This window comes from Eulemur rufifrons, chromosome 7, assembly GCF_041146395.1.
Source record: "Eulemur rufifrons isolate Redbay chromosome 7, OSU_ERuf_1, whole genome shotgun sequence".
Taxonomy (NCBI): domain Eukaryota; kingdom Metazoa; phylum Chordata; class Mammalia; order Primates; family Lemuridae; genus Eulemur; species Eulemur rufifrons.
In genome coordinates, this window is record NC_090989.1 from 264,222,117 (window position 1) to 264,248,274 (window position 26,158).

The 26,158-nt window shown below is 46.1% G+C and overlaps 1 protein-coding gene across 4 annotated transcripts in view; it reads right to left on the reverse strand.

The window, feature by feature from the left end:
• The window catches only part of PTPN3 (protein tyrosine phosphatase non-receptor type 3), a 106,483-nt gene that overhangs the window by 29,622 nt on the left and 50,703 nt on the right, over positions 1-26,158 (reverse strand). For 2 of the 4 annotated variants that reach the window (XM_069476652.1, XM_069476655.1), the window contains 9 exons: positions 25,581-25,701; positions 24,345-24,432; positions 21,324-21,412; positions 17,116-17,179; positions 15,427-15,599; positions 12,508-12,642; positions 10,270-10,446; positions 1,371-1,557; positions 1,129-1,209 (listed from right to left, as the gene is read on the reverse strand). In XM_069476652.1, the coding sequence (XP_069332753.1) occupies positions 1,129-1,209; positions 1,371-1,557; positions 10,270-10,446; positions 12,508-12,642; positions 15,427-15,599; positions 17,116-17,179; positions 21,324-21,412; positions 24,345-24,432; positions 25,581-25,701 (1,115 nt within the window). The remainder of the gene's footprint in view (positions 1-1,128; positions 1,210-1,370; positions 1,558-10,269; positions 10,447-12,507; positions 12,643-15,426; positions 15,600-17,115; positions 17,180-21,323; positions 21,413-24,344; positions 24,433-25,580; positions 25,702-26,158) is intronic. The other 2 variants (XM_069476653.1, XM_069476654.1) reach the window with 2 other exon arrangements.

Sequence of the window (26,158 nt, forward strand, 5' to 3'; positions counted from 1 at the left end):
AGCTGGTGGGCAACCAGAGTAACTGTTCAGAAGCCTGCCTCTGCCATCCCCATACTCCATGAACTAAAGACGCACTTGGAGCAGGCAGCTCCTTTTCAAAAATGCAAACACCCCCAGGAAAAGGACTCCACAAGCACATTTTCTAAGCCCTGGCTGCCGGAAAAGGGAACTTGCAGTGGAGGCGAGTGAGGCCTTGGAAAAGGTCACATGCTGTGAGCGCACCTGGCCCCTGAGCCTCAGCAGGGCTACTGGGGTAGAAGAGAGGGTGTGCGTGATAGCACCTGGGGGGTGGGCAGCAGAGACCACCTGCCCTCACTTTGTTCTAGAACAGAGGTGAGTAAACTTTCTGTAAAGGGCCAGAGAGGCTTTGTGTTGCAACTGCTCAAGCTGCCACCAGAATGCCAAAGCAGCCATGAACCCTGTGGTCCCCAAGACCCCGCCCCTGGCCTGAGCCTGGTACAGGGTGGGGGTGTGTGGGGGGGTGGTTAGGAACCTGCCTCACATCACTACCTGAGCTCCACCTCTGCCTCCTCCCACCAGCCCCCGACCCCCAACCCCACTGTCTATGGAGAAATTGTCTTCCATGAAACCGGTCCCTGGTGCCAAAAAGGTTGGGGACTGCTGCATAAACCCACCTATAAATGAATAGGTATGGCTGTTCCAATAAAACTATTTACAAAAACAGGTGGGATTTGGCCTAAGGGCATGGTTTGCAGACCTTCCAGAGAGGTGCCAGAGGAGGGTGGTGGCCCTGCACCTTGAACTGTTTTATCAGCTTTCGCAAGGCTGCAGGGTTCTCTGACAACCCTCCCCAAGCAGGTAGCTCTACTGGCCAACCATATGTCCTCACCTCTCTGAGCCTTGGTCTTCATCTACAAAATGGGTTTGAAAATACCGATCTCACTGCTCATTACAGGAACTCAATAATTCGATAAACCTTGTGCACAGCAAGTGCCAGGCACAGAGCACTTGGCAGCTGCTAAGGCCACATTAGAAAAACTTCCAATTCTGAGGGTTGAGCCAATTTCCTTGTGTAGCTTAGGTATGCAGCACATTTCTAATGGAAATTAAAAATTAATCTAAAGATTGCTTCATAGCATAAAACTTCCTCATAAATATACAACATACCTTAAGGTTAAATCCAAATTTTCCATCTTCATCTGGCGTGATACGGATCAAGACTAAGTAGCCATCGCCATTATTATCATTCTGGAAAATATTTTAAAGTGGTCATTTACTTCCCTCTCCAGCTGTTGGTGATAAGATATTTTCTGTTAGTCATTACTACTTAGTTGCCCACAGGGGAGGGGAGAGGAAGCCTGGGTGGGTGACCTGGCGACTCCTGAGCCGCAGGACCTGTGCTCGCTCACCTTGTCACAGTAGTACTGGCTGGCATCCTCCGTGGAGCCCCCCTTGGTCACCCTGTGGTAGTCCTCTAAGAACTGCTGATCGACGCCATCAGGCGAGCAGGAGCCTGGAGCATTTGAAGATGGAGACACAGAACTGGATGACTTCCGGGTCAGGCAGCTTTGTGCTGGATTGTTCTCGGATAAACTCCTTCATCATGGGGAAGGAGGAGATATTTTAATAACTGGGTTAATATTTTATTAGAGTAAACATTACTGACTCTTGGCGTCTGGCAGCTCAGGGTTGTAGGTATCCCTGGAGACTTAAGAGAGCTGCAAAGGTCACCCCCAGGGCTCGGGCACACCCAGAGTCCACTGGCCACTCCTGCCCTCGTCTGGCCCAAGCATCATCACATTTGGTTTTAGGAAAAAGGGACGGGAAGCAGGGCAGATCCAGGAGCTGCTGAAAAGTCAGGTCCCTTCCCTGCTGCTTTAGAAGGGTGGCAGGGAAACGTGTCCAGCTACTCTGGTGGCTGCTGAACCAGACTCTGCCAAGAAAGCTCATGCAGATGCATGACTCCATTCCTTTCGGAAGCTTTTTTCCTTCTATCTCATTCTTGCTGCTGATTCTGCTTCACAGGGCTCTCGGCTCCCCAAAGGAAATGAGACTATTGTTACATATTCAGAATAATTTATATTAGTCCTAGTTGGCATTATTTGCCTGCCACATCCATTCATTGCCCACACTAAGATCACATGTTTTATTTTTCTCTATCTAACAGGGGTCTTTCTGTGTCTTACAGCTGCATAGTCCAATATGGTAGCCACTAGTCACATGGTACTACTTAAATTTAAATAAATGAACATAAGCCACTCAGTTCCTTAGCTGTACCAGCCACATTTCACATGCTCAACAGCCACACGTGGCTACTGGCTCCCGTACTGGACAGCACAGCTACAGAACATTTCCGTCATCGCAGGAATTTCTGCTGAACAGCACTGTCTTAGGGGATTACAGATGATTAGAACCAAACAGACCTCTGCAGTCACTTGTTCCAACCCTCATTTCACAGATGAAGAAACTGAGGCCAAGAGGGGCTAGGTAACTCGCCCAAGGTCGCATGGCTTTGCCCTCACTTGGAAGATAGAAGTCTGAGGAGCTTGCATGGGTTCCAAGCCTTTCTTTCCCCTCCCAGCCATGCCAAGTCTGCTCCTAAGACCCCCATTTCTGACCTTGCAGGGCCACAGGCATTAACCCTCCCTGCTGTCCCTGTGCAGGACAGGATGTTCCACATCTCTGCATCACCCACACCGGCCTGTCTCGGAGCCACAGGACTGGCACAGAAGCCTCAAAAAGCTCACTAATGGGGGCCCTCCGTGCATTCCACAGACCCGCCCCGTGCTAACCTCATCCTAGGGGAAGTGACAGGAGAAGCAAGGAAATCAAGACATTCAGGGAAACAGACAAAAGACGGCTGCCATTGCTTCCCCCTCAACCTTTATCCAAAACCTTATCCATGGGTTTTTCATTAAATTGGTGCTTCTGTTTCCTGGTGGTTTCAAATTAGCTTACTTTAAATGTGAAATCGTATTTGCACAGAATGATGCACAATCTTAATTTGTTTAAAGAAAATATTCAGCAATAGACCAATGTGGAAACACAGCTCTACGTAAGAGAAGAGCTTGGCCTTATGGTTTCCAAGTTGCAGGCTGAGGGAAGGGTGTTATGGATGGGAAGGCATTTCATCAGAGTGAGGCTATTTTGGAATTTAAGTTGTATACTAGTAAGTTTTCAGACTGAGAAGGAATGAGACTTTAATTTACTTACAAGGACGCTGTAAAAAATTTCCCCCAAAGAGGACAACTTTGCTAGGGTTTACTGTTTATGAGCGCACCACCTAGTGGCAGAAGGGGCAACTGTTTGGTGGTTGCTAAACGAGCTGAAATGCCACTTCCGGTTCTAGGATGGACTTGAACCTTTCACATGGAGAAAGCTGCATACAGCGCGTGCACACTTCAAACGTCTGGAAGAGTCCAGAGTTTGGGCGACAGAAATGGAAAAGGTGAACAGCATGTGAACAGAAACCCACAAAGGTGAGGTGATGATGCAGAAGCAAAGAGACTACTTTCAATGAAACTGTAACGTATCTTGTACTCACTATGTTAATTTTTAAATTTTTAATTTGTGGATTTCATCGTATGAGGCTTAAAGTTTTTAATATAGAACTCAATGGTCTAACACAGCCCACAGTTCCAAACGATAACAGCACTACTACTGTTATTACTATGACTAGTACTAATACTATATTCAAAGTCATTCTGTGCCCCAACCTGTTTTCTAAGTAGGGTTGGAGAGGAACTTATAGATAGTAATTTATGGAAACAAATGGTTGATTTGGGGCCTGATCAACTGTGTACAGGGTTCCCTGGGGGGCGCGGTGAGGTTCTGTTCAGTGTGCAGGATGGACTGTGAGGAGGACGTCTAATGACGAGAGGCAGTGAGCAGGTGGCAGCTGGACACAGCCCTGGGAGGCCGGGGATGAAGACACCAAAGCAATGGGGCCTCCTCCCTTGCTGGGACAGGACACAGGTGCTACTGAGGAAGGAGGGGGGACTGCGCCATGGAATAGGGGAGGAGAGAGTGCGAGCAAGAGGTCTGTCCCTGACACAGGAGGAGGGGACACTGAGGATGACTGTCACTGTTGCCTGGGAGCCAGAGCAGCCAGTGTGGGACTGGCCACACCCTGGCCCCTGGGAGAAGGGGACAGACAGACATGAGTGGCAGACTGATTTGTCAGGCAGACGAACAGGTATTCACCCTTGGAAAACAGACGCCTCAGAACTGTAAAGACAGCAGGAATCAGAACAAAAGCCACGGGATAATTCATTTCTCTGAAGAGTGGTAATGTTAAAAAAGATTTAAAGTGGCAGGACTGCCCATGAAAGAAAGACTCCTGCACGATGCTCTCCCTGAACCCTAGAAAATTATAAAGGCACCGTCCCACAACCCTCTACCTGTGAAAGGGAGCAAAGTCATGTTCCCAAATTGCTGTGTGACAGAATAAGGGCCCTCTTTTCTGTGTCTGTTTCTCAAGTCTATGAGCTTCTCAAGGTCCGGAGAGATCCTAGCCCTCTTTCTACTCCTCTCCTAGCGCAGGAAACACAGGACCAGACAAGTGCACAATTAAAATGCTCAGTGCATGACGGAAAAAAAGCTTTGACCAGGTGCCTGGGATTAGCTGAGTTACTCTGAAAGAGCACAGAATTTACTCAAGAACCTGGAGGCTCAGGTGCAAAGAGAAGGTGGATTAAACGGTTCTCAGCATGTGCACAATTGCAGTTTCCAAGAACGTACCATGCACACGAATCCCCTGGGATCCTGTTCCATGCAGACTGATCCAGCAGCCCTGCCTGGGGCCTGAGACTGTGCATTTCCAATGAGCTCTCAGGTGCTGCTGGTTTGTGGCCACAACTGGAGTAGCGTGGGGCTAGAGGAAAGCATCCTAGTTCTCCCAGAGTGCACAGTTTCTTTTGAATAAAATTCCGGGAGAAATTTTCACATGGCTCCTTACTTAAGAGTCCTTGGGTAATGGAAAAAATACTGTCTTTGACTACGGGTTTTATGACATGGAGCCAGTTACCACGTGAAACGGCTCCTCTCAGGTTGTGGTAAATGCCACGGGCCCAAGATCAAAGTGGCTGAGGGAATGTGGTTCAGATATGCTGCTTTCTGAGCTAGCAGCTTCTTTACAGCTGGAATAACAGATCGTGAATCTCTCCTTTAGGCCTTCCCTAAGGGGGCAGGAAGTGCTCAGATGTCCGGGGTACAGTGGGAGTCCAGGATAGGCTTCACGGAGCAGCTACACTCGAGCTTGAGTTCGAAAGATGAATTAATAGGAGTTGGAACAGGTAGTCAAGGCAGAAGGACAAGGTGTTCTGACAAAATACTAATAATAACAAAGCAAAGCAGTAGCATAAGCCGAGGCAGGAGATGTTGAAAAAGCAGAGAAAAGGTATTGAAGCAGGGAGTGATGTTCTCCGGTGTGTATTTCAGAAAGCTATGTCTGCTGTTCTTGTTAAGGATGGTTTGGAAGGAGGAGACATCAAAGACAGGAGGACAGTTCTGATACTGCTGGACCAGTCCACACAAGAGATGATGGTGGCGCATGGGGGCAGTGCTGTGGGGATGGCAGGGATGTAGGTCAAATGCAAGAGATGTCTGGGAGGTATAATTAACAAGGTGAGAAACTGGATGAGGACGGTGAAAGAAAAAGAGTAAAGGATGACTCAAGTTTCCAGTAGGTGCAAACCAGGTAGCATTGAAACAACGGCCGCTCATCAAGACACAGGAGCAGCCCCGGGCTAGATGTGAAGATGAGAGCTGAGCTGGGTCACGGTGGGTTTCAGGCGTTTGTGAGACAGCCACGCAAGTGGGCCCAAACCAAGGGAAGGACAGGCAAAGTTCAGGGAAAATATACACAAATGCTCCCAATGAAACCCCGTCCCTGGCTGGCATCCTCCATGGGGGACACTCAGGTGGTGTGCAGAACCTCCCTCCACATTCAGATCTGGCGCCCCCCTCTACTGAAGGGCCGGTGTGCACTGGGACGACAGCAGCTGACAGCGCGAAGGGTGGAAAGAGGCTGCGTTCAAAGAGTTTCGTTAAGAAGAGCAGCCAGGGCTGGCAGGCAGAATGGAAACAGACATCATCAGTGTTGTTCCAGAGCTCGAGGCAGGGACCTTTATGCCAGGTCAGCGTGAAAGCGGCTTCCAGCAGAGTTTGGGGAGAATATGGGGTGCAGTGTCACACTGCAGAGGGGGCTCTCCATCACTGGCGGGGTGCTCAGGCCCTGGGAGGCCGGTGGTGAGGCCGAGGGAATTCCCACACTGCGACTCAGCTGAGGAAGGGATCGCCGAGGTCCCTTCCAGTGCACAGAAGTTTTGAAATAAAAAGTGAAGCCGCCCCACATCCTACGGAAGGTGCCTCTAGGAAGGCAAACTGACAGCAAAGGAGTTACACTGACACGAAGCCCCACCCACTCTGAGGGGTGTCTCATGCTGGCCACCCATCAAGGCAACGGTGATAAAGTAATGCCAAAAAAAAAAAAAAATCTTTTGAACACAACCCTAAATTGCACTAAAATTTGTTTCCCCAGTTTCTGTTTGCAAGTCGTTTTTTTCTTTGGGGAATGATCCCTCCCTTTTGTCTGGGTGGAGGGTGGCGGGGGTTTTTTGTTTTTTTGTTTTTGCTTTAAAGAAAACTTACTTCTCTACTGTAGAATTTGGTCTTCTCAAAGCAAGGTAAGGAACACATAATGGCTGATGGAACTTGGGAGTAACAAAAGCGCACAGCCCACTTGGGTATAAAGCAGACTGCCGAGGATTCATAACTATAATCATAAACTTTGCTGTGCTGCTATAAATACGGAACCAACCGGCCAGTGACTCATCTGCTAAGATAATGCTCAGACAGCCTAAGCTGTGCCACTCTGGGTTTGGAGCCAAAGTCTAACCACTCTTTGCTTGCTTTCTCTTTCTTCTTTTTCAAACGAGTACAGAACATTACCCTTAATTCTTCTTAAAAGGAACCCTCCTCACTGTCTGCGATGTTGTTCATCTGATTTCTCTGACAGAATGCTTCTTTTTGCCTCTTAATACAGATCTGCTGTATAAAACATGTCAAACGTTTCTTAAACATTTTGCAAATACAGAAGTAACCAACACAGGTTTCCCCCCCCTCCCCCCACTAAGTACAGACCAGCCCATGCTTCTTGCCTGGAGCAATGGAGGGCCCCCTGCCCCCGAAGACCCAGCAGAAAGTGGCTTCCCACCAGCAGGAAGAGGTTCCCTGCCCGAGGTAGTGGGGTGCCAATTTTCCAACCGCTCACCCTGCCTGCAAAGCACAGCCAATAACTCGGCTCCCCTGAGACCTCCATTGTCAGTGTACCTGGCAAAACCTCTGCAAGGAAGGCTGCCTTTGAATCACTGTTATTTGCTACTTTTAACATTTAGCTGCAAAATAAAGAGTGCCCCAGATGACATATCGTACGAAGTCACGGAAGGGTTTCAAGAAGAATCAACGTGCAATGAGTGGGGGTGGGCACAGCCAGATTACTTCAGTCAAACAGGGCCTGAGGAAGTGAATTTTAAATTATATTTAATTTTAATGAACTTAAATGTAACTAGTCTTAGAGGTGGCTGGTGGCTCCTGCACTGGACTGTGAAGGGCCGGGTGCTCTGTAATTCCATGATGTGACTGTAGACCACAGTAGGAAAACCTGACGGGGAACACGCACAGTTCCCCACGCCCTCTTCTCCTTTCCAGAGTGACAGAGCCCCGTGGTATGACCATGAGGCCTGATAATGTGCTATTCGCCCAGCTGGCCTGGAGGCTCCTGAAGGCAAGGGCTTGTCTAATTCACTTCAGTGCTCCCTCAGTGACCAGCAACGGCTGTATGGAGCCTGCTTCTGGACCCGGCAGTGAACGTAGCCCTCTGAAGTGTCCACACGCCACTGGACAGAATGTATCTCTCCCCCACCCAGCACTGACACGTAAGACATCAGAGGGTGCTGGGCCGTAAGGGCTCCTAGAGGCCACCCACCCTGTTCCACAGACGAGCAGCCAGGCAGGTGTGTTAAGTGTCCGGACTGCAAGCAAGACGATCACAAATCTACCTGCACTCAAATTCTATTTGAAAAATACCCTTTTCACTTGTAGACGTTCTGCAGTTCACTCCACTTTATTTTATTTTATTATATATTTTTGAGACAGGGTCTTACTCTATAGACCTGGCCAGAGTGCCGTGGCATCACTGTAGCTCACTGAAACCTCAAACTCCTGGGCTCAAGTGATCCTCCTGCCTCAGCCTCCCGAGTAGCTGGGACTGCAGGCACGCACCACCACATTCGGCTAATTTTTCCATTTTTTTGTAGGTCTCATTCTTGCTCAGGCTGTTCTCGAACTCCTGGCCTCAGGCAATCCTCCCTCCTCCCAGCTTCCCAAAATGCTAGGATTACAGGTGTGAGCCACCGTGCCCGGCCTCACTCCACTTTCAATGAATGGTAGAGTAAACACATTAGTCTGGACAAGTGTTGTCAATAGCACGTTCTGCAATCATAAGAATGGGACTATGCCTGTGCTGTCCAAGACCGTAGCTACTACCCACATGCGGCTATTGAGCACTTGAAATGAGGCTTGGGTGGCTGAAGAACTGAATGCTTACATTTTATTTTAATTAATTTAAATCCAAATTGTCACCTGTGGCTGGTGGCTACAGTCTGGACAGTGAAGATCTAGAAGCTCTACAATTCCGTCATGGGATTGCAAACCACAGCAGGCAACTGATGCAGCAGGTGTGAGTGGGCTTCTCAGAGTCCTTCAACAGTTCCCTAAATCATCTTCTCCTTTCACCACAGCGACAGAGCCCCACTGCAGGCTCAGACCGGCTCTAATCATGCACATCTGCACTCCTGCCTCTTATTTCTAGATTTGCTTGTGGTTTGCAAAGCCACGGAGTTACACAAAGGGAACCCACACCTATCCACTGTTGCCTCGACAATGGGGCAGCAGACTGCAAGTTGGAGCAAGAGACAGTGGTCATTTAACAAAAGCATCATCGTCCAAGCTCAGGTCACAAGGAAATAATGACCGCAGGGATTATTTAACCAGAGGTGTTAAGAACACAGATAAACTAGAAACCATGTTTGCTGTAGGCAGGGACAGAGGAGAGGCAGCAACCTCACACATCAGGGGGATGGAGATTTGCAATTCACCTCTGAATGACTACAGTACAATCAGGATGTATTTAATGCTTTAAGCCTAGTAGCTACAGTGGTTAAAAAAAAAATTTTACAGATTCACTAAAGGTGCCTGTTTGCTAATCCTCTGCTGTTAGAAGCTGCATTATGTTTCCATATTTTGGGCACAGTATGGGGCTTAACAGGAAATCTGCGTAGTCACTGGGGACCCATTCTAACAGTTCATCCTTTCCTATCATACTTTAGCCTAATTTATGATCCGTGTTTTGTCTACTTCAAAAAAATCATTTGAGATAGCTTACCCCAGAATGTATAGATGTGGTTGAATGATGAATTCATTAAAATAAGGGGTGGGGGAAAGACCCATATAACCAAGGCAAGGAAAGAAGAGAAGGGACCATATCAGAAAACTGGGCTGAGGAAGTGAATTCAGTTGAGCACAGCATGCAGCTCTGAGCTCCCTGGTAACCAAGGCAAAAGGGAACTAATGGGTTAGATGTACCTTACTGAATAACAAAAGCACTCAAGCTCGTCTTAGGAGAGACATTTGTTCCTGGCCTTGAGCTATGAGGGGAATGTGTCACATTAAAAAAACAGGAGACACAAAAGGATTTAGTGCAAACTGTCTTTGACAAAAATCTGACAAAGAAAATCAGACATGTTCTATTTAATAACATGTTTGTTTCTTTATACTAACTATTAATTAAAAACAAAATAAAGCAAAAACCCTGAGGGCATACTGCTCTGAGAAGGCTTTTAAAAGCAAGCACATTCTCAATGATATTATGCGATGGTAAAACTCCAATAATCTAGAGAAATCATAGTTAAGGCGGCCCTAGAGTCTACATCTCTAGAATATGGAATGATTTAAACTGGGCTTTGCTTATGAACTGGAGAGGAGACTGTTCAGGAGACTAACAAGTACTTGGAGAGTAGGAGGTCTTTGTTGTAGAAAAAAAGAAGTACCAGCTCTAGACCCCAAGCGCACAGGTTGTCTTCTGTGCAGGAAGGTCTGATCTGTGCTCTCGTCCTGGCACAGAGCACCCTGGGAGCTGGCTGCAGGCACTGGCCCTTGACTCATCTCAACTGGCAACCGGGGCCTGAGCAAATTCCTCAACAGCCAAAAAGCAGATAGAAAGAAAGAAAAAAAACACAAGTTTCTTACTCTCGATGTGGGCTGCGGTTCTGAGAAACTTCGGAATCACTGTCTTTGGGGGACAGAGAACCCTTGTATGTGTAAAATACATCTTCCGTTTCCGTGATGTAGGTCATTTCATTTGCAAGGTTATCTGCAGAAGAGTGGCGTGGCTTTCGGATTTCGTGCCGGAGCCGAGGACTTCGCCTGGGTGGGGGAAATGCTGAGTGTTAAGTGTTCAAAGCAAATTCCACTTAAAAATTTTATTAGATATCCATGCTCTAACTTGGTGTCCTGACCTTTCTAAGGATGCCTTCCCTGGCTGAGGCTGTTAGACATTCAGAGCCAGTTAACTTATGACCACCCCTGCAGAATTCACCATGGGTGACAGAGATGCCCGACGCTCTCAGCCAAGTGGTGTGGCCCCCAGAACAGTAGCCTCAGCCTTAGAAACAGGCAGGATGAGGTTGGTTTAGGCCCTTTGGGAAGTCGACCAGTATTGATTTAGGGTGAGTTACCCTTCCAGGAGGACTCGAGCTCTCAAGATGTAACTAGGCCGTATTGACGGCTGATCAATTTTTCTGATTAATTCAAACAATGTCAATAAAAGGTTTAGAAGCCAAAGAACATTTTTGACAAAACGCAAACCTTATTTCAACTACATTTCTTCAAATGAATGTTTGCTTTTTAAAATACAGCCCTTATTAAACATGTGGCATTAGACGGGCAGACAAATGCTGCCCTGTCCTGCAACAGCAGTAGCCACGTGAGCTCAGGTGAGTCACGTCACCTCCCCGGGCCTCAGCTGTACTCACCCGCTCCCGAGAATGAGTCAAACGAGGCAACAGGCAGCGTTCTCAGGACGTGCGGTGCAGCACCTGGGCGTCAGCTCCTGCCGCGGGGGTCCCAGGCTGCTGAGCTTTCTAAGTTCTAGTTTCCCTCACCGTTGTCCCATCTTCCCTGCCTCTGTCAGCCCTTTCTCCTTGGGACTGTCAGGGCCTCCATGATTTGCAATACCCCCGGGCCCAGATAATCAATAATGCTGTGTCCAGAGTAGAAGTAGAAAGACTCTTGTGACTCCTCAGGAGCGGAGCTATAAATAGCCCTGGGAGCTCCAGGCCAGGAGTGTGGCAACATCCAACCCTGCTATCCCCTGGATCCTGTCCTGGGCCTCGGTCTGGGCCCCTGGCACTGCCGCTTAGGCGATTTTCAGATAAATCATGCTGCTGCTTTATAGCATAACTTTTACCTCTTTAGAGTGAAGTATCCGAAACTTAGAAAGCAAGAAGCAAATCTATGCAGTCACTCATGATTTCTAACACTAAATACTATCATCCTCCGTGCCCAGAGCATCAGGCCCCCAGGGGAAGGTCCCTCCCTAGCAGGTCCTGAATGGCATCTCCTCTGTCTGCCCATTGCCCAGTTTCCCCCAGGCCGAGCAGACCCGGGCTCAGGAACGTATGGGCCCACTCTGGCTTCAAAGCCACATTCCTCCTCCAGTGTGGAGCTGGGGACGACCTGCTTGGCTCCCCTTCTGCTGACGCCTGGCCTTTTTGGAGGTATTCACAAAAATGGCGTGATGTCTTTGGGGACCATTATAATAAAAAAGCGATAATGATGATTCTCCCTGACCCTTTTAAAAATACGCTTCTGAAGCACTTGTACTTTATTATTTCATTTTTGGTTGTTTTTATAATCCTTTTACAGATGGGGAAACTGAGACCAGAGAGGTAAAGAAACTTGTTAATTAACGGACGAGCCAAAATCTGAGTTTGGGTCTTTCAGCTACAAATGTAGCGCCCTTCCCGCTCTGCCACACGCCACTTCCTTCCTTTTAAGCTGAGTCCATCCTCTCAAAAGCTCGCAGGCTGCTCCCCGATACGTATCTACTGCAGGACTCACACATCCTTACGTCACTTAGATCATGGACCTTTGTGAGCTGTTCCCAAAGTTTATTCTGTGGGACGTTAATGGGAGATTACATAAAGCTAAATATGCTTCTTTATCATGGGACTTAATATGCTAATGTGTACTGTGATTTCAAGAGGGGCATTTCAGGAGGCTACAGTTTCCCAATTTACTTAGGTCAAGTAAGTTTTTAGAAAAGAGCGTCTGGGCCTGATGTGCTACGGATAACGTTTAGGAGGACTTGAATGCAAACGTAAACTCTGACGGTAGGCCACCTATGTCTAGGGATTTATAAGTTGAGATTTTAGTTTTACAAGAGATAAAGTGTTTACGGGTGGGTAGTACAAAAGAAGGACATACCAGTTGGGAGTAATGGGAGGGGACCGCGAAGGCAGACTCTTGGTTTCTAAGTGCTCCACTGATAAGGATCTCCGCATGGCTGGGTTCCACACCATCCCTCCAATCACCTTTTTGCAATACTGGTTATTTACAGACCTGAAAAACCAGATGTAGGTTCACTTTCTAGCCTGACATGTTCAACTGAAAGAGATTACAGCATGTGTGAACAGTCTACACATGCCCTTTCCCTGACGGGTGGCCTCTGTGTCACCAGCCAAGGTTACAAGGCGCAGAGGGAGACTGCAGACTGCCCAAACGCCATTCCTTTCTGTCCTGGCTTTTCCTTAGGTGACTTACTGGCTTTTGGTGAAAATGCTTTCTTGTTCGTACTACTCAATCAACAAAGCTGCTTCCAGAACATAACCAAACTATACCAGATCAGAAGGAATTCCAGGATAACACAGAAATACATCTCAGGTAACTTCACAGAATTCTATTGGCATGAGTGAAAACATTAACCATCGTCCCAGGTGCCCTTTGCCATCCTAGCTGGCGGAAGCCGTCCCTGTAAATTACCAGTAACTCTTCGAGAGAGAACCTGAGACTATACTTAGAAAGTACAGTTGCAGGCCGTGGTCTCTGACTGTGCTACCCTGAAAATCACTTGTGAATTTCATGTATACCTCTACACCCCTCAGAGAATGAATTATTTGAGAGAACAGAGTGTGAAGGCTGTTAAAGGGTAACACTTTCAGTTCTGGCATCTCGAAATTTTAAACTAGGTTTTAATGTCTTATGAAAACATTCTATGTATTTTCTTGCAGCCTAAATACCAGGCAACTGACAAAACCAAAACATAACAAAGAACATAAACAAAACTCCCCCTAGAATATCATGTACTAATTTATATTAAGAAATGCTGTCGTCACCCTGATCAAAATGCGCACCGTAGCGTCCCTGGGAGAATCTTTCCTTTGAGGTAGGCCCACGCCAGAAACCACACCACCCAAGATTAAGAGCAGAGATCAAAACAAGGGGAGCAATTCCGAGGTTTAATGTAGCAGTTCTCTAAAGCACAGGTCATAGGTTATTAATAGGGACCCCTGGAAAAAAGTGTTCCATTGTCCCACAAGCTTGAAAAATACCCAACAAGTTTCTTTTATGTGGAACCTTTCAGAGGGCCCAATATGCAAATATGCAGATGTATCTCCAGGGGTTGGGCAAATTGTGTTAAGTCTCCCAAGCCTCAGTTTCCTCATGTGTAAAATGGAGGTAACGAGAGCTGGAACTCACCAGTATGCTTACGCTGGTACAGGCAGTAAAGAGCTGCTGACGTGCATCCCCAAACTACTCCCCACATCTCAAGTGAGCCCCTGTGGCGCATTAAAGATGGCTGCAAGTTCTTTGACTCTTACATCTGGGCTGGCCTGTGACCGCTTTCATCAGGAGTGGCTGTGCCATCAGGAGTCGCCCTTAAGAGGACCGGCTGGTTCTGCCTTTTGCTCATGGAGCCCTGGGCCTCCGTGTAAGAAGTTTAACTACGCTGGCTGGAGAGCCCCCACAGAGAAGCCGAGGGGTCCAGCCTTCCAACCACTTCATCAAGACACCAGGTATGCAAGAGAACTTGTCTTGGGCTTTCCAGGCCAGTCCAGCCAGCAGCCACCTATCACCAAGAAATCCCAGTCTATACCACATGGAGCAGAAGAATCATCTGCCAAGCCCTTCCTTAATTCCTGACCCACAAAATCGAGAGATACAATAGAATGAGTGTTGTGTTTAGCCACCAAAATGGGGTAATTTATTATGACACAATAGATGACCAGCACCCAGGCCCCGACAGTAGCTGCAGATGAAGAAGACTTGCAGATGAGGATATTGAAGCAGCAAATTAAAACTCAGGTAACAGAGGCAGGATTTGAACCCAGGATCCCTGCTTTCAAACAGAGTACATGCTTTCAATCACCTCACTACACCACCTCTCACCTGGCCTGAGGATTAGGTCTAACCTAAGTCAATACCACATTCCAATAAATTCTTATCATGACTTGTTCAATAGTAGAGCTTCTGAATGTATAAAAGCACTAGACAGTATTAAGAGCTAAAAACTTTAGACCCATAGTTGCTTCTGGTCCATCAGAAGCTGAGAGAGAGCACTTAGCACCATAAATAGTATCACTGATACTAACAGGAATTTGCTATTTATGGACTCTGTAAGTTCCCTAATGTTTATCAACATAGTAGGAAAGTCACTTGAGTAGTCTGATGCAGTTCCACATACCAGATAATGGCTCAGACGTGGGCCTCATTTAGTTAGTAACAGCCACATCAACGACAACAAATCACAAAAACAATTTTGAAAAACCAACAAATGAGAAATTACAAGAATAACCTGACAAACAACACTGCTACCTCTTACACTTATCAGGCAATCTTAGAACAAAGAAATAAAAATATAAGCTGCATGGTTATTTTATTTAGAGAATAAATAAATTTTCTTCCAAATTAAAATTTAAAAACTTATATATGAATTATATGTTAGGCTTATATAATTCTTATGTATAGGACTTATAGGCTGGCTTAGCGGCATCGGGCTAGAAAAGCCCAATATGCTGGCACCAAGAGATACTCAGAATCATTGCCAGGTGTTCCTTTTGAGTCATTGTGCAGGGGACAGTTGCAATTCTGGCTGCTTGGAAGCTCGGAGGACAGCAGAGTTGAGGGTGGAGAAACAAATGCTGGGAAGATGAACTGTCCCTGAGTATGTGTGGAAAGAGACACCGCTGTCCCTGGGGAGACTTTCAGCCAAGGCTCGGAGATCCAATGCCTGGGACCCGCGGGCTAGTGTTCCCTTCTCTGTCCAAGCATGTCCACTGCCCAGTGGCAACCAGGACATGTTCACAACTCAGTCTAGTGTGGATACTGTCCTTAAAGCATACTCACTTTTTGGTGTTCCTAGAGCCCAGAGTCCAGTACTGAGACAGAACATTCTTTTCCTGAGGTAGTAGCTTCTTTGCCTGAAAGAATGTATGGTGCTCGACACAGGATTTCCATAAGTTTTTGCAAGACCGGTAGTTTAGCATGTTGAAGGCCACGATATGTTCCCTGGATTCAGTCTAGGAGGAAAAACAGTAGAGATTTCATCTACACAGATGTAGGAGTAAGGTCTTGCGAGCATTTTACCCACGTCTGTGGCAACCAGGTAAGATGCAACAGACAGGGGAAAACTGGCTTCAAAATCCTCATAAGCCAGTGTTACAGGAATATGTAAGAGCAGAATTTGTTAAACACCTTCATGAATATGGTAACAAAGATGACCAGAGTCTACTCTTTATCATCTGTGGTCCTTCAAGAATACTTTTATTTCAAATCTACTTACATTTTTAGGTTGGATATATTTGGTGCAACCACATAAGGACTGTCTGATATGTTCCTTTTAAAATTCAGCTCTGGGAACATCTCTCTCCTGATCATCTCTCTCCTTTCATCTATCAGACAGCAGCAATTTTATAACCCTTTGGATTTTTCTCTATTTGCTTTCCACAAAGCACAGAGTTAAATCCAGTGCTCATATAGAATAATCATTTTAATCATCTGCTATGCCTTCATTCTACATGAGCTTAGGTTTTCTGTTTTCATGCCATCTTACGCATTTTTGTGCCACCTTGAATCTTGCACTGTGCAGGGGCAGGGGGTCAGGAGACCCAGATTCTAGTTCTAACTTGCTCTGAGCTTTAGTGTTCTCATTTCTCAGAGTTCATTGCTATGTGGGGCCATTTAAAGTACACACAATTTTGGAAAAAATGGGAAATGGGCACAGTGACAGTGAAAATCATCGGCATAACAAGATAAAGTGTGTATGACAAGACAGCGTCATGCAAAGAGCAGGCATCTCAGATTCGTAATGATCCTGTTCAAATTCCAGCTCCCCCCTCACTAGCTGTGGGAGCCTCAGTTTCCTCACCTTTAAGTCCTACTTCTGTATGTGGAAAAGCAAACAGTTACCTAGGGTGCCATGGGCTCCTCTTACGAGACACATACACAAAACCATCATGCATTTTAAACACGTCAAGGGAGGGAACTGATCTTATGGACATTCATTGCTACTCTGTGGTGAGTTCTCTGCCAGGTGCTTTGACCAATGCTGTTTTATTTAATCCTCACAATTCCCCAAGAAGTGAGCATTACTGCATTTCTGGAAACAAGGTAACTTGGGCTAGGGGGAATTAAGTAACCTGTCCAGCTGGTAAGTGGAAGAGCCAGGATCTGAACCAACTGTCTCTGACTCCAAAGCAAGTTAATTCTCCAACCACATAGGCAGAGTGAATTATACAGAGAACCACTGGATCCTCCAGACTCTGCCTCCACTATGCCATGCTCTTTCTTCCCTGTTATATATACGGCAAATTGTCTTCAACCTCTAAACAACTAAGAGCTTAAGAACTTAACATAAGAAGCCTGACGCAGTGGCGTGCGCCTGTAGTCCCAGCTAGTTGGGAGGCTGAGGCAGGAGGATCCCTAGAGCCCAAGAGTTTGAGCCCAGCCTGGGGCAACATAGCGAGACCCTGTATTTAAAAAAGAAAAAGAAAAAAAAAACCCCACAAAAACAAAGCAAGCATAGGCACAACTCACCTGTTTTTGTCGCTGATGTATAAAGAACTTTTTCCTTTTGAAAGAAATTTTGAGAATATTCACCCTACAAAAAATAAAACGCAAAGCAGATCAGGGATCAGCCAGGTTGTAGCGGACGCTTCTCAACGTGGGTCCTCTAGTCCACAGTCCTGATGACAGGGGCTCTCGGCTGCCTGGAGTTTACTTCTCTGTGGAAATGATGGCAGACCCATCGCTGTGGCCAAACACCAAGCAGCCGACTAAAGCTGAGCATCACATAAGGGCGACAGGATGATGATGCATCTTTTAAATAGCAAGGAACATGGGCCACGCTCTCTTTGCTCTAAGCTGCTTTTGTGGCACCGCAGCTCTGCATGAGCTAGAATATACAGGGGGAAGACAGCTGAGAGCAGTGTGGAGCAGCAGAAAGAGGACAGACCTGGTCCGCATCCCAGCTCCATTACTTAACAGCCACGTGTCACGTAGCCTACTTATCATTTGTGTAACAGCATTTATAGCTGCCATTAACTGAGCATTTTTTATATACCGGGCCGCTACTAAGAACTTTACAAGCATCCCCACAATTAAGCCTTGCAACAATCCTGAAAAGTACACATTGTTATACCCTTTTCAGATGAGCAACTGGAGGCTCAGAACATCACCTAAGTGCTCAGGAGCATTCAACTAGGAATGCCTGGAGCCCAGGGTCCGAGCCAGGTCTCACCTGACTCCGACACCTGTGCTCCTACTCCCTATGCTGTGAAGTCATCTTAAGGGTGGTGATAACACTGCCTTTGTCATAGAGCTCCCTTGTGAGGACTCAAGTGGATTAGTAGTGTCGGGTCCCGAGAGTGATGTCTGACACACGGTGGGCCCTCAATGCTTGTTCCTTTAATTACAATTGATTAAAGAGTTAACTTTTAAAATCAATTTATGGTTGGTCCTTGAACAGCAGGGGTTTGGACTATATGGGTCCATCTGTATGTGGATTTTTTTTTTTTGGACCAAATATGTATTTGTGGGATGCAAAACCCATGTATGCAGAGGGCCGACTTTCCATACCCGCGGGTTCCGCAGGGCTGACTGCGGGACTTGAATCTGCGTGGATTTTGGTATATGGGGGTCCTGGAACCAATCCCTCACTTGTACCGATGGGCGACTGTAATTCATCTACGCCAAACTTCTATAACCCATACAAGGGAGGCATATTTCCCCCACTGGAGTCTTTACTTCTGAAATACTTTGGGGAAATGAAGGAATTCTACTATTCTCTAGAGTCACATGAAGACCTTGGTAGAGCATTCTAGAACAGTCAGGCTGGGTAGGTAAAGTGAACATTTAGCTACTCGTGTGACATTCCCCCAGCTGGACCAGCAATAAACCAATATTATATATAGAATATTAAATAATGCACACCTACATTAAATAATCTGTTGGCGGATGTAACTGACAAGTAAATTTTTTGGGGTGACTGCAGGTTAATAGCCTAAGGACCAGAGGGGTGCTCTGCTCGGCCCTTTTGGAGGTGCCCCTCCCAGTGTGTGCTCCACACCGCTCTGCCGCCTCCCTGCTGCGCTCCCACGCCTGGCAGACTCGGGACTTCTGTTGTGCAGAACAAGTTGGGAGAACCAACTGCCCTTTCGAGCTCTTGCCCTTGCCTTGCTCAGCCCATGGGAACCTTTGCACCTCTTGTTCCCCCACTGGCTCCACATATCGGGGGGGTGCCCTGCTGCACCCTCTGCAGTTCCCAGGGCTCCAGCTCAGCGTCTCCTTCCTGTGCTGGCCCCAACGTCCGCACCTGACAGCTTCCTCTCCCAGAGCAAATCTGATCTCGCACAGATACAAACTCTGTTGTTTCCAGGTGTGAGGCCCTCCAGTGGCTCCCTACTGCCCTTCATTCATTCATAAGGGAAAAAAAAAAATTCACCGAGTGTCACATACTAAGTCCTGTGCCAGGCCCTGGGTACCAAGGGAAGGAGACAGTAGGCCACTGCCACCTGGAGGCTTATAATCTAATGCGGAGACAGGTACCAAATAAATAATGCCGCATATAAATGAGTCGCTATAGTTGTGACCACTGCACGCAGGAAAGCCCAGTGTCTCATAAGAGCATAAGGACTGAGCCCGCGCTCTTATGGCCTGTGCAGCCCCACAATGGCCCAGCCGCCTCCTGCCACTCCCCATGCCCACCCCCTGCTCCAGGCTAACTGCCCACCTCCCCTTGACTCACTGTGCCTGTTCTCTCTCATCTCCGGACCTATATACCCACAACTTCTCCCCAGAATTTATGCACTTGGGCCAAAGCCCAGTTGGCCTTCATGTCCGGGTTAGCGCTCACCTCTGCAGGATTAGGGCCCTTCCTACGTCCTGACCTTCATGGGTACTTGCCCACGCACCTCACTTGACACCCAGGGTCACCATCTGGTGCTGACCTCCCCACTGGTCTTTGAGGTTTGCACCAGAGGCAGGGGCCAGGCTTGATGGTGAGGGGCGAGGGAGGCTTCAGCAGGTGTGTGGGCCAGCCTGGGGGTTGGAGAGTCCCGACAGGCACTGTTGAAAAGGCTTCTGTTTACAACCCTGTTTCTCCTGACCAAGTTTCTGGCCTCCCTCCTGAAATGCCCTCATGGGATTCACATCTTCTCTGCAACATGATGGTCCAGCCCCTGTCTGTGTGGCTTTAGGAGGTCTAGTCACAGACAGAGCTGGACCCTGGTGGCTTCAGGCTGTGGCACCTGGCGGAAGGCCCCAGCATCTGGAGGAATGAGCCCTGTGCCCACTGTGCCTTGTGTTTAGCCTGGTCCTTGCCTGAGCAGGCCAGAGAGCTGCCCAGGCCACAACCCAGCCAGCCAAGCTAAGGCTGGGGTTTCCTGCCTCCCCTGAGGGCCTTTTCACAGAGACCAGGGCAGAAAGGTGAAGAGAAGACCCTGTTATCTGTCACACTGATTTTATTGTCAAATTGAACAGGGCTGTTACATTTTTTTGTTTTTGTTTTGGAAAATAGCTATAGTGAAACTTAACTGAAAAATCAGTGTCCAAAGTGTGTATCCTGTTTGAGCACATTCCCACGAATATAATTTTTCATGGTGAAACAAAAAGTATAGGCTCCGGAGTTAAAGTCTGTGGATGTGAACTCCAGCTACACCAATGATTAGCTGTGTGACCCTGGACTAGTTCTTACTTAACCTCTCTGTACTTCAGTTCCCTCCTCTGTGAAACTGGGGATAGTAACCGTGTCTACTTCAAGTTTAAATGAGATAAATCAAATAAAATACACAGGAACATGACTTGGACACAGTACTTGGTAACAATTCCTGCCATTATTATTGTTACCTCTATAAGTCATTTATAGGTTCTTTTTCTGTTGTAGATAATGATGCAATGAACATCTTCATGTGCCAATGAATGAGGTTCTGTGTTCCCAAGGTGAGGAGCAGATGCCAAGGGTCAAGCTCTGTGTGGCACCTACGTGGCACTAAATCTTCTCTTACCCCTTTTTCCCTAACTTCCTTTCTTGCTGCCCTTGTTTTGCCAAAACTCCATGTTTTTACACGTTTATCCTTTTGCTTCTGCATCTCCTGCTGCCTGTGGCATTCACTTTCCCTAACCTACCTGGCAAATTTGTCCCACCTCCATTCTGCACACCATCACATTGTCATTTATGTAGAAAGCTCCCTGTCGCCTGGCACGTTAAACTCAAACTTCTCTCCACAATTCAGTTCAACTCGTAAGTAATATGTGACAGACTGGCCTTTGGAAGTTCTCTCTTCCCACCAGGCCCATGAGCTCAGGGGCAAGCACATCTTTCAGTCCATTTAGTGTTTAGAACAGAGCCAGACACTTGGTAAAAGTTCAATTATTATTAATAACCAAGGAATGGACTAAAAATACAGTCTCTACCCAGAGAAAGCTCTTCTCTGAATTCTGGCCAATGCACTACCCAGGAGGAATTCCTTAACGCCAAGACCTGCCTTGCGCCATTTTATCCACCATGTTTCCATAGAGTTTCCCAAACCATAGGGTGGCTGGGAGGAAGGGAACGCTAATGGAAACCAAACTCTATTTTCCCAAGTACCAAATCTGGATCAAATTCAGAGGTCAGAGGTTAAAACTTGAGGAAAATTCTCTACTCCTTCTTTAGAAGTAAAAGTTTAAAATTAGAGGTAACATTACTTTGTTCAGCATATTTTTAAAGCGTGATTCAGAAAATAATTAGAACTGTTTTCACTTACCAAGGATAGAAACTTGTGCAAATGTATTTTCGGTACACAGCAATGCCCGCGGAAGCAATCCCAATCATTAGGTCTAAATTGTGCAGATCCTGTAAAAAGGAAGATCTCAGATTCACAGCGTGTTACAGTCATGCTTATGCCCTCCAGTAGCTTTAAAGCACCCACGCTTTTATAAATAGCAATATATATAAGCTCCAAAGGGGAAAATGTTACCAGAAACAGGCAAAAATCGCTACTTAACAGATACTTCAGATATCCAAGTACTTAGCACTAAATGCTTCTACCATGAACACAGACTGCTTATCAGTAACACCTAGGTACCACCGGTTTAGAAAGTTACCAGGTAAGTCCACTCATTCCACAGAATCATGTAAATGAACATTCAGTTTTAAATTTTCAACAATCAGCATTAAATAGCCACACTAAACTCAGAAAGGCCTCACCCCCTTGCAGAGCTTTTCATATATTTCAAACCCCAGTACTGAAAAGGCTTTAGCTATCATGATGACGAAAATTTAGAAGTGTAGAACTACTGACTCTAAATCCAGTTAAGAAATGAATGCTGCTCATAAATCCAACACCTCCACCATTTATAAGCGCCTCTGTGCTAGGCACTGCCACAGACAGTGGAGAGACAGAAGACACAGTGACTACAAGCTGTTTTAAATCCGTCTGGGAACAAGGTGGACATAAGTAAATAAAAATCAAAATTCCTTCCCTCCAGTTGTTTACATTCTTGTTCCCCTAATCAGATACCTGTAATTACAAAGAAGGGGCAGAGTTTGAGTCAGTTACAACTGAGCGTGAACCTTCAATCTGCCACTTACTCATTATATAATTTTGGGCTTCTAAGCCTCAATTTTTCTTTCTGTATAATACAATGAAGATTATAGAAGCTACCTCAAAGGGTTTTTAATCAGGCTGAAATTAGAGAATAAAAATAAAGAACCTAGAATAGGGCTTGGCATATGGAGCTTTAAGAACAGGGCTTGGCACGTAGTCGGGGTAACATTCTCTTTTGCCGTGGGACAGATCATTTATGAACAGCAGTATCAACACGGAGAACTGGAGAAACTGGACAAAGCAAACAGTGCTGACACGGTGCCAGGTCCCGAGAGCAGTCACTACAGGTATCCCGCGGAAATCATATGCTTAAAGTAAAACCAGGTTTGCTTGATGGGGAATAGGGTGGCACTTAAACGTGATACTCCAGATCACGACATGGGGATTACCCAGCAGGTGCGACAGAAGAACAAATTAGCAAATGACATAAAAATCGAGTGAATAAGGAAACAAATGAATGGTTTGGGTAGGCCAAAGACTGAGTCTCAAATCTCCTGATTCTGCGGTCTTCCAGTCTACACCTCAACCCTTGTAGCACAGACAGTTACTGTTCACTAAATCCCCGTGCCCGAGCCCACATTTCCCAGCTCCCCGTGTAGACGAAGCAGGGCCCTGTGACTGGTTCTAGCCAATGTGCTCTGAGCAGGAGGGATGTGTGTCTCGTAAGAGCTGGTGGGTAACCCCCTCTGGCTTCTTCTTCCCCTGTGACAAGCACGGAGGCCACATGGGAAGACGGTGAAGTCACCACATGGAGGCAACCTCCACTGCCAAGTTACTGAATGGGGGCACGGAGGGGGCTCCCCTGGAGAGATGCTTGGACTCAATGCAGACTCTGAACTACTGAAAGATAAATTTTGTAGTACGAAGCTATGGAGATTTGGGGGGCTTTAGTTCATGTAGACAGCCTAGTGTTCACCAACCCCCTCTGATACCTTGGGTGTCTTGGCCAGGCATGTATCATCTGGCCTTAGAACCCTTGAGGGTCATTTCACTGGCAGTTCTGTGGGTGGGAGAGCACTGATCAACTCAAGCAGATATAAAGTCCCACTTTACCACTGAATAAAGTTCTCTGGAACATTCTATCAAAGATAAAATATTATTTGCAAATGGAATGAAAACGAATGGTTAAGTCCCAAAGTTCATATTTTGTAAGATCTACTATCTTTCGCCTACTTTATTATGTCATAACTTGCCGACCTCACAGGACTGATAAGGGACTGAAGTGAAACAAAAATGAAAATGTTTCTGTTATCTATGAAATTATATAGATCTAAAGTTTGGTTAAGTATTCAGCCTCTATGAGCCTCAGTTTTCTTATCTGTGAAATGGGCATCCCCACTAGAATACCGATCTCACAGGGTTTCCATAATCCTAAGCCAAGAACTGATGGTCTCATATGAAAGCATCTGAACAAAGGCTACCATAGAGCAGGTGTTCAATTAATATTTGCTTCCTTTTGGATATGATGTGGGCCAATCACAGGTAAAAAATGTTAGTATGTCACCACTGAAAGGTCAGATGCCAATTAGACAGTGCTGGGGTCATGTACTGAGGCTACAACTTGTGTGCTAAGTGACCCGTGTCAAGTCCCTGAGTATCAGTTTCTCCATCTCTAAAATGGGGATAATATTACAACAACACACCTACCTCATGACATTACTGCGGGAAATAAATAATCCATTGGCACATAGAAATCACTCAGTAGATGACAGATGTTAGTCAATTCCAATAACATAGTCACAACCAATTTATTTATTGATTTTCAATCATGCCACCACAATTTAAGAAAAAAACTATCATATTTGAGCAACTAGCTCTAATTTGAGTAGCACTTGAGATTAAGTAGTAGAAAGAAACCTCGTATCATTAAACTGTCACTTGAAAAATGGATTTATGCATATTTTTGCCTCTCTAACCATAATATAAAATGGTCTTACAAAAATTAGAAGTTTCTAGTTCCCTGATCCCTCAAAAAAGTCTTCAAGTACAAAGGCAAACATGAAAAAGCAACTGGATAAATGACAAAAAATTCAATATTACTTAACCTTCCAGCTATCTTTAAAAAGCTCTTGTTTATTATAATGAAAAAGAAACAATTTTATCAAAAAAGTTTTCAAACTCTCAGAGATTAAAATATAAAAAATAATTTTTAAGCCAAAACATGACATGGATACCTACCCTACCGCTGTGCAGTTCTACTCCGTAGAAGTCGAGGGTCCGAGCTATGTTGATGTAGCAGGATTCAGCTTCTGATTGCTTTAGCCCACTGCAGAAGAAAAGAGAAAAAGCAGAGTTCACCCAATAAGTAGAGCATATTAACTTCAATTTTTAAAAATAAAAAAAATCTAGGAAGTTTGATAACATTGCTGTAAGGTTATTAAATGCCTTGTGTTATCAATCTTAAACTATCTGGCCCTGAATTCTACTAAACCACGTTTTTCTTCTTGTCTATTGAATCTGGCTTCATCTCGCCCCCTCACTTTTCAATTAGCTACTTCTTCCCCTTTAGTGGGCTCTCAATATTCAGAGGGAGAAGAATGTTACCTTTCAGAATGCCCACCCTACTTATTCCAAGTCGCTTAATTAACAGGTAATCTTTAGGTCTTTCTGCTTTTATTTCTTTGGCAGTGGCCTCAAACTCCGAGCGCCACTGGCCCTGTACTATTTTGGGACATTGATTTCTGCCCAGGGAGTAATTCCAGGAGAGAGGTTTGGCAGCACCTTCTTAGGAGGTATGCCGGTGGCTTGGCCTTTGTTTTTTATGGTCTCCCCAAGAAGTGAGAGGTCCTTTGAGAGCTACTCTCCTTGGTCAGGGTGGCCCTTATTTGACCAGGACTGAACAGCTGCCACTGTAGCGTTAAATCAAATGAGGAAAGGGAGGAAGAGGCCAGGACCGGGCATATTTGCTGGAGCTGAGGCTCGCCCCGAGGCAGCTGATGAAGACGACTGAGGCCTCCTCCTCAGCAGGAAGGCATTTTTCATGAACTGAACCCAGGGAGGCCCTAGGGATTCACCCAGCTGGTCAGCGCTTTATGTCCATCTGTCTGTCTAACAACACCTGAAGGAACAGCCTAGCCTGTTTTATTAACTGTGGTAAACTGCTGAAAGGTTTACCTGGCAGGGTCAATCAGATTTCAAAATGGGCATTTCCTTCAGGCATTAACTGATTTCAGGTACATCCTGAAAAGGAACTCGCCAGCCATCACCCTAAACTCTGAATGCATTTTGCACTTTACAGCAAAGCTAGTTATGCCAAATATATCTGCCACCACCCAGCTCAAAGATTCAAAAACCCCCGACATCTTGAAAGAGAATTCATGAACAAAAGAAGAGGCCGCATCAAACACAAGGAGACACGCTGTCTGAAAATACCCGACCTGTGTTCCCAAAGTAGGCCACCCAGCACCCCCTCACCTGTGCTGCTCATGCAGAGATTCCACCTTTGTTAAAAAGTCATCGTTTTGATCTGGTATAAACTGACTTTCCGAAAGATAGCCTGGATGATGTATGGAAGAATCGTAGTCTCCAAAATGAGCTATCAAGACAGGATGAGGGGAAAATTGTAATTAGTTTTTTCTTTTCAATGTGGTACTTACAAGCATCCATAGCAACACAAGAAAAATATTAATTGGAAATACTCTTCTGGAAAGTTCTGCACCACATGAACTGGAGCTTCTTGTTAGCTCCAGATGCCACACTTCTTATTTGAACCCTCAGTATAGGCTACATACTGTCACACATGATCCAACCAAATTCTCATTTTCCCCGAGGACACACAGGCAGGAAACCGGGTGTTGTAACCTAGGTCCTGCTCTAATCCCACACTCTTCCATACTCTGTGGTCGGCACAGCAGCTTGTGCTCATGCCCCTGGATAAAGGAAACCCAGGGGGGAAAATGCCACTCTGTATGCCAGGCACTGTGTTGGTTCTGTCATACCCCAAGGTTACCACACCACTGGACCAATCTGCTCTAAAAACAGGGTGTAGGCAG